The 8,467-nt window shown below is 40.3% G+C and overlaps 1 protein-coding gene across 1 annotated transcript in view; it reads left to right on the top strand.

The window, feature by feature from the left end:
* Nucleotides 1-5,256, top strand: part of SOCS2 (suppressor of cytokine signaling 2) — a 73,184-nt gene extending 67,928 nt beyond the window's left edge. The window contains exon 4 of the mRNA XM_004446736.5: nt 5,092-5,256. Within this exon, the coding sequence (XP_004446793.2) occupies nt 5,092-5,115 (24 nt within the window). The 3' untranslated portion in view covers nt 5,116-5,256. The remainder of the gene's footprint in view (nt 1-5,091) is intronic.
* Nucleotides 5,257-8,467: the final 3,211 nt, after the last annotated feature.

Here is an 8,467-nt window from a genome sequence, read left to right on the forward strand (position 1 = left end):
AAGAACACAACTTCAGAACAACCCCTGCCCATGAGGCTAGTCTTCCTCTCCCAGGATTGTCCTCTCTTCCACCAAGTGTCCTATTTCTCCGGAATTTTCTCACCATGTTCATATCAGTTTTACAGAGCTATGCACTTCCCTACTGATTAGGCCCATTCCTGACGGAAACCCATTTCCTGCTGCTCATTTGCTCTGGCCCTACCTGCTGTCTCTTTGCAGCAGGACACAATTGCAGCCAGAGTCTGTGCTTTTGACTCTTGTTTCTACTGCAAAGACTTTTCCCCCTGCAGGGCTCCCTTCTTTGCCTCTGTCAAGTCTCTGCCCACTAAAGCCTCCTGAGCAAGTCCCACTAACGCATGCCTTGTAGCTTGCCAGGGTCAGTACTGTCCAGGTGGCAGTTAGAGTTATTTTAAGTTGTCCCCTCTGCCAATCCCATTGAAATTTTGATGAGGTTGTGGCTCTTAGGGATTTGACTGGAATTGCGATGAACCTGAATTAGAAAGAGTTATAGCCTTTTTAGAATAGTCAGGACCCTCCCATAGAGGGAACAATGTAAGTCTGTCTTTTTTCATGTGTTTGTGACTGTTGGAAGGGGGTTCTACACATGCTTTTTAATCATCACATTTTGAGCTGGCAATTACTAGGAAAGAAATGATTTTGAAGAGTAGAAGTGGAAGACTCTACCAGATTTCTGTTGATTTCTTCTGTTGTAGGACTTGAAATTCCCACCAGTAGAATCAGTAATAGGTAGTTAATAAAGAAGGAGCCATTATTTCCAGTCAGCAGGGAAATTGTTCTGTCGCTTTCTAAATATTATTTGATCAGATGAAATCTCTTCTAGGTTGGCACAAAGGGGTGGCTGTCTGGGCTTACCTGAAAGGTATAAGTAAATTATTTTCAATGTGAGCAGTAGGTAGGGCAGACCCTACCTACCTACTGAAATAGAAGCCTCTGCTGAGAAAGAGGGCACCCTTTCTCAGGATCCTTGACTGGAAGGATCCTGGGAGAAGGGGTGGCCTTCACCCCAGTTTCTGCAGCCAATCGTTCTGCTCTCAGGCAGAAAAGGTAACTGGACATTGAGAGTAGTGATGAGAATACATGCTTGACTCTGATGCTAAATAGCTGTGGACCCCTGAGTAAGGTTCTTGTTGTCTTTGAGTCTCAGTGTTCTCATCTGGAAAATGGGGTCATAATACTAACCTTTGAATATTGCTGTAAGAAGTTTAAGAGATAATATATATAGACAGAGTTTCAAGCACAGTGCCTTAATAGGTATTCAATAAATGTTAGCTCCTTCTCCCAAATGTTCAGTAATAATCTCCCTTTCCGTTAGAAAGTTAAAACATGGCACAGGAGAATGAATGCTATTGATTTTCAGAGAATGTGAATGTCTTTAGATTTCATTTACAGACGTTTTTCTACTTATATCGCAACTGTGTTCCTTTAAGTTCTTGCAAATCAGGCACACAATTTGCAATTAAATTTGTGGATGGGTATCTGAAATTCATGAAAACCTATCTCCAAACATGTCTTATTCTTTCACCCTTACTACTGTGCAGTTTAGCTTAAAAAACCTTTTCCTTTCCTGAACTGACTGTTCCTTTTCCTGGTCCCAGAGTGTAAGCAAGTGGAGGGTAGTGGTAGCTTCGACACCTAGAGTTACATGGTGAATTTTTAATATTTATCTGCTCCTTCTGTTCTCTTACCCTTCTTTTGCACTTCTGCAAAACATGTGCTATTGTTAGCATTTCTTAGTACCCTGGTGAACATGGGGAACTGATCTGTTGTCAAAGTTTTTGCAGCTGGCTCCTGGGCTAGTGTTTTGTCATCTATTCTGTAAAGTTTAATAGCTCCAAGTTTGTTGCATCAGTTGTGTTTCCTGTCTTAGAGATACTTGTGAGTAATGCTTAAAGCTTGGTTGGGCCATCTTCGTACTTTTTCAGATTATCTTAGAGAGGCACAGGAAGTTCAGATTCCTAAGGCTGCTAGAAAGCATTTAATCCTTTTGTTTGGTGCTGTGACTATTATCAAAGACATTATTATTTATTCCACTTCTAAGCATTGCTGTCCTTGAAATTTGTGTGATTTATCCTTCTGATACATGTGTGCATTTTCCAAGTTGTCTTCTTTTTATTTTTTTCTTTTTATGAATGATTCTTAAAGAGTTCTGGGACTTTTGAATGCACACCAGATTTTTAAATTTCATGGGCCAATAAAAAAGAAAAAACATAATACCATCTTCTATCATTATCATTTTATAAAAAGACATTTTAACATCAAAACAAGGAAGGACATGATTTCGGAACAAAGGGCAATCCTTTAAGTGGATGCATTTAAAGGAAAACTTGCTACATTGTTCTTTTTTTCTGTTTTTGCCTGGGACCACTGAAAACCTCAACAAAGACATTTGGAAGCTCTATCCACAAGCTCCTACCAGTTGGCTTTGAGCACTTTCTGTTGTTACCTTTAGTCTACCAAAGTTGTTCCTACCTGACTGTTTCCTCTCTCACTCCAGCAACTTTCAAAGACCTTTCCCGCAGGCAAAGTCTTTGCTTGCGACACTGGAGAGCCTTGATCATCAATTCTGTTAGGCTTGGTGTCAAGGATCTGGTGAGAAAGAGCCCACCAGAGGCGGCAGCTGTTAGCTCTGAGGACACCAAGCAGCTGTTCACTGTCATTTCAGGGCTATCTCATCATTTATTGTGCCCAAAGGTGGCTTTGCAGTTCTCCTTCATCCTTGACCTTCTCCTTACCCAGGCTAAGAACACAATGCTTTAATCTTGGTGCCATTACTCAAGGTCTTGGTCATTTATATTGCTTTTTTGCAGTGCTTTCTGTACGTTCCTAGTGTCATGCTCCAGAATGTGTTCCAACGTCAAACACAAAATGCAGGCTCCCATAGAGCAAGGCTTTGATCAGATTTTTTTTTTTTTCTGAATTCTAACGAGTGCCTTCTGCAACGTTTAGAAGAGGATAACATGTCAGGTATGCTTGGACTTCCCTCTCTGTGCCCTTCATTTCGTGGCCATGAATTTTTTGTTCTGTGAGTCGGTGATTTCATGCTGTCCTTCTCTCTTCCTCCAGAGTGCAATTAATCTGATAAAAACCACTCAGTGAGGGGTTAGGAGCTTAATTTTCTCCTTCAGAGGTTCTTGTCCACAGTGAAATGGAAAGAAGACCAAGCTGTGGAGTTTGGAAGCCTGAATTCTAGCTACAACTCTGTTTGCTGCTACAGGACCTTGGGCAAGTCATATATATCATTTCTCCTAAACTCAGTTTCTTCATCAGCAAAATGAAGATGATAATAATATCTACTTCCCAGGCTTGATGTAAAATTTAAATGAGATTGTGAATGGTCAAAATGCTTAATAGTCTATTAAGGTTTATCTTGATAGATTTTTTTAACTTCCTTTTTAAAAATGTTTTCCTTATTTTTAAAGAAGCTTTAGATTACATAACTGTTACATCAAAAAATAAAGGGAATTCCCATATGCTCTCCCTCCCTCTCCCACACTGCCCACAATAACTACATCCTTCTTTAGTGTGGTATATTTGTTACAATAGATGAGCACATAATGAAGGATTGCTACTAACTATGGGATGTAGTTTACATTATAGTTTACACTCTGCCCTGCACAATTTTAAAGGTTTTGACAAATGTTTAACAGCCTGTATCCATCATTGCAATGTCATGCAGAACAATTCCAATGTCCCCCAAATACCCCCATGTTGTAATTATTCTTCCCTTTCCCTCCCTTCAGAACCTCTGGTGGCCACTGCCTTTATATCAATGATGCAAATTTATCCATTGTTAGCATAATAATAAGTCTGTAATAGAATAATAATATCTACTTTAGTCCATTTTTCGCTCCCCAATTTTGAGGGTTTTGGGATGGTGATCCCCACTCTGTTTCTAATTGAGAGGGGACTTTTAGATCCAATGGGGCAGATGGATGGAATTGTCTTGCTTGCAGTTGCAGACACTCTCTGTTCCTTGGGATGAGCACTGTCCCTCATCATCTCCTTGTTAGTTGTCCTGGGTGAGTCCAATGAACTGGAGAGTGTGTGTTACATCTCTGCTGAGATTCAGGGCTCAACTGGCACATGAACAGACCAAAGATTTATGTCTCTGGGACATATATTTAACAAGTGTAGTGCTAATTATAGGTTCACATAAAAGGAGGAAAGGGGCCAGGTGTCCCTACACTATAAATGAGTCTAACTCTGTTACACTGGGAGCATAAGTTCCAAAGTCAGGCCCACTGTCAGGGTGCTGAATTCCTGAGTCTGTCTGCTTTGTTTACAGTGTCTGGATGTCTCTAGAGCCCTCAGGAGCCCTGCTGTTTGAGGCACTGTTTACTGCAGCAGTCAATGAGATCCTGCTGAGACGTGCATAAGCATAACCTATGGAATGACCTCCTGACTCACTTTGAAATCTAACCATAAAATAATTAAATCATTTGTATTTAATATTTCCCCCTTTTGGTCGAGTTTTTTTCCTAGATGCACTGCTACTTGGTGCTTGGTAATCCCTTGGTGCCAGGGAGGCTCATCCCCTAAAGTCATGTCTCACACTGGGGGGACGGTAACTGTGCTTATGTGCTAAGTTCGGCTTAGAGAGAAGTCACATTTCTTGGTGGGTAGAGACCCACACAATAACCACAAGAATACTTAATTCCCATCCTGGGGAGTCCTGCTATATTCTCTAACAGAACGGCAAGAATCTCCTGAGTACATGGGCAGTGTCTATAGAAGGAAGACGATTATTAATAGTCCTTTTTTGGGGGGTTGCAAACAGAATATATCTACTTGAGCTACCTTGAGTAAGGATATTAGCTTTGACTAACCAAGTTTCACATAGGACAGGTTCAAGAGGCTGTGAGAAACCAAGAAGTTCTCTTTCCCATCTATGGTCAGTCCTGCTAGTGTCACCCTAAAGACACAAAGCTAAGCTATATTTCCTAGCTAACCTCACATGTAGATGGAATTATATGACTGAGTTCCAGCCAGTGGAAGTGATATATGCCTCTTCCAGGCCTGGGTACAGAATGTCTGTTTGTTTTTCATGTTTTTTTCTCTTCCTCCCATCAGTTGAATGGGATGATGCCAAGGTGATCTTGAAGCCAAAAGAAGATGGAAATACAAGGTGGAAGGAGCCTGGGTCCTTGAGTGGCTGCTTCAGGAGAGCCACCTGATCGAGGACATTAGCTTTGGACTTTGTATGAACAGGAAATAAACTTATGTTGTGTTAAGCCATTGAGTTTTGGGGTGGTTTTTTAAAGCATGTAGTCTATTCTAACACACATATCTTGAGTCTACTTCTCCCTGCCCTTGCATTGTTTACATCTCTCTTACTGCAAATTAGCCTTCTTTGCCTTCTTATTCATCATGGTGGAAAATTATCCACCAGTAACTGCAAGCAAGCTGATCTCCCTTCCATGCATGAGAACAGCCTGATTGCAATTTGAAACTCCTAACTCTTATTTCAAATTCCTTTGAGAGGGAATTTGAAGGCCCAACTTGTATTGGGTGCTGATCCCTGAACCAATTGACATGTGGTGTGTCTATGAGGATAAGGGAGAGGAGCACATCCCAGAAAGTGGTTCTTGGCAGCCAGTCCAAAACATGCTTACCACATTGCCCCACACTTATAGTTAGAATTTTAAAAGAGAAACAAGAGGGAAGTGGATTTGGCTCAACCATTTGGGTGACCGGCTACCACACAGTAAGTCCTGAGTTCAGGTCCTGGTGCCTTATAAAGAAGACAAGCAGACACTGCACCTGCCATTACAAGTTAGATACTGCAGCCGCTGCAACAAGCAGACGCCTAAATGAGCAGATGCCACAGGCCAGCAGGCACTGCAGGCTGCAGGGAGCAGATGTGGCTCAGGCCTGTTGGGCACTTGCCTCCCATGTGGGAGGTCCTGGGTTCAGTTCCTGGTGCCTGCTGGAGAAGGTGAGCAAACAATGAGCAGTAGACGAAAGAACATTCTGGGGAAGGGGGAGATAAATTAAAAAATAAATAAATAGAAATAAAGTAAATATATAAATCTTAAAAAGAGAGAGAGAGAAACATGGGGAAAATAGAGACATACTTTTCTTTTATACCCCCAAGGACTGAATCTCTTGTGATGATTTTTCAGTAGCTAGGTAATGGTTTACTTCTTGGGGCTGGATAGATTTTCCCAATTAGCCTTAATTCAACAATATTGCCCTTCCAGTTTTGTGAGGCACTAGCTTAGGAGTTGCATGTTCTAGCCTGTTGGCCATACTGGATATGACAACCACCCTAATATTGGCCATAGGCAAGAGGTGAGAATCATTATCTTGTGCACTGGTACTTAAAGCATGCTGCAGGAAAGTCCATAACGTGACCGTGGGATGGTTGTACAATATATAGTAGACAAAAATTTGAGTTTGATTATTCCAAAAGCACAGAATGAATATTTTGTAAAAGGGCTACAAAACATCTCCTTTTCTATGTAACAATTCTACCTGCCATTGTCACATCCCATCTCCTAAAAGATAGTCAAAATTTTTAGTATGGCATGCAAGGTCCTTTGTGAGCTTTTTCTCCATGATATCCTAGTGGGTTCTTTCAGAGACTCCATCTGCTAACCTCTAGCCAAATTAACCCAGAAACAATTTCCTGAAATTACCATGTTCTCTCAAGCCTCAGTTCTCCCCATAATTTATACATGCTTTCCACTCCTTCTGAACTAACCCCCTCTCCTCACCAGCAAATAGCCCTGGCTAATTCAGGATTCAGGTTCAGCATTACTTCTGCTGATCATCCTCTAGGAGAAGCACACACACAATTTGATTTGGGCACCTTTCCTCTGTGCTTTATTATAATACCTAAATACATTTTGGTTTTGTAAAATAACATTTCCCCTTCCAATTGTAAATGCCAAAACATATTAGTGCTATTAACTTTGGTATATCCAAATAAGTACAAAAGAGACAAAACAAATCTCCCATATGCCATGATCTGGGGAGGGGGGATATATGTGGATGGATAGAAGGGAAGACAGACAGACACATATCTTCTATCTTTTCTATCTATCATCTCTCTGTCTCTCTGTCTCTCTGTCTCTCTGTCTGTCTGTCTGTCTCTCTCTCTCTCTCTCTCTCTCTCTCTCTCTCTCTGTCTTTAGGACAAAGGCCTAGAAATAGAGTTGCTTGGGCAAGGAATATGTAGACAAGATCCAAAGACAAGAAAACAGAGAGAGTTACTGTCTTGGATCCCCTTCTAAGAAAGAGGAAAACCTTCCCAGGAACCTTCCTCCCCAGTCAGATTTCCCTTTAAGGCCCATGGACAGAAATACAACATATGTATTTGCATAAAGCAGGTACTGGAAAGGACAGTAAGAATACATGATTGGTTTAGACCATCAAGATGTATCCTGTAGGGCCCAATACCTAAAAAAAAAAAAAGAGAGTAATAAACTGAACAAAATTTTAAGAAAAAAATTGGCTTTTGGCTAATAAGGAGGATTTGGGGGTAGGTATTGTATTGGAGCCAAGTGCTTTCCATATTTGCTGCAGGACATTAAAATCTTTTCCAATTTGATAGGTGACAAACAGTTTCTCATGGTCATCTTTATTTACATATCTTTGATTACTGGTGAGTATGAACATTTTTTTCCAAATATTTATTGGTTCTTTTTATTTGTTCTGTGAATTGCTGAATCATATTATTTTGTATCACACACACATCCTTTCAAAACAGTTTTTCTTAATTTTTTTAATCCTATACAACTTAGAACTCTGTCTGCCATATAGTTGGCACTATATAAATGCTTATTAACTGAATGAATGCCTACACGTATATGTGCCTATACACAATTTGGTGTGTTTTTTGCAGTAATAAGTAAAGGTGCACAGGATGGATGGTTCACATTGCATTTGATTCTAGAGAGACTGAAAAGTCTAAGGCAACTAACTTTAAGTAGCCTACAAACAGAGTAAGAGATTCTCCAAAGACAAATTGAGCTGTTATATTCAGAACTCTGCTTTCTTTTCTTTTAGTTCAATGTATTTTCCATTGTCTTGGTGTTTTTCATTTGTTTGTTGTTGTTGTTTTTGTTGTTGTTTTGTTTCTAGGAGGTACCAGGGATTGATCCCAGGACCTCTTACACGGGAAGCAGGCACTCAACCACTGAGTTATATCTGCTCCCCCCATTGCCTAGGTTTTAATTCACTTTACAATGATCATTATGATGCCACTCATATTTAAGTTGAAAGATTTGACAGGTTTGGAAGAAAAAAAATCCATCATCTTCAAAAAATTAAAACAAAAAAGTAAAAGCAAAAATACCCCCAAAACCCCAGATATTAGAGAACCATTCACCCTTGCTGTAATTCTTATGTTAATGGATTCCCTTGTGTAATTATCACCCAATTTTATGAGAGTGAATTTGCAGTTAGGAAAAATTGTTATGCTCTCGTAAGCCTGGAATTACAG

The sequence above is a fragment of the Dasypus novemcinctus genome, chromosome 12, assembly GCF_030445035.2.
Source record: "Dasypus novemcinctus isolate mDasNov1 chromosome 12, mDasNov1.1.hap2, whole genome shotgun sequence".
Lineage (NCBI taxonomy): Eukaryota > Metazoa > Chordata > Mammalia > Cingulata > Dasypodidae > Dasypus > Dasypus novemcinctus.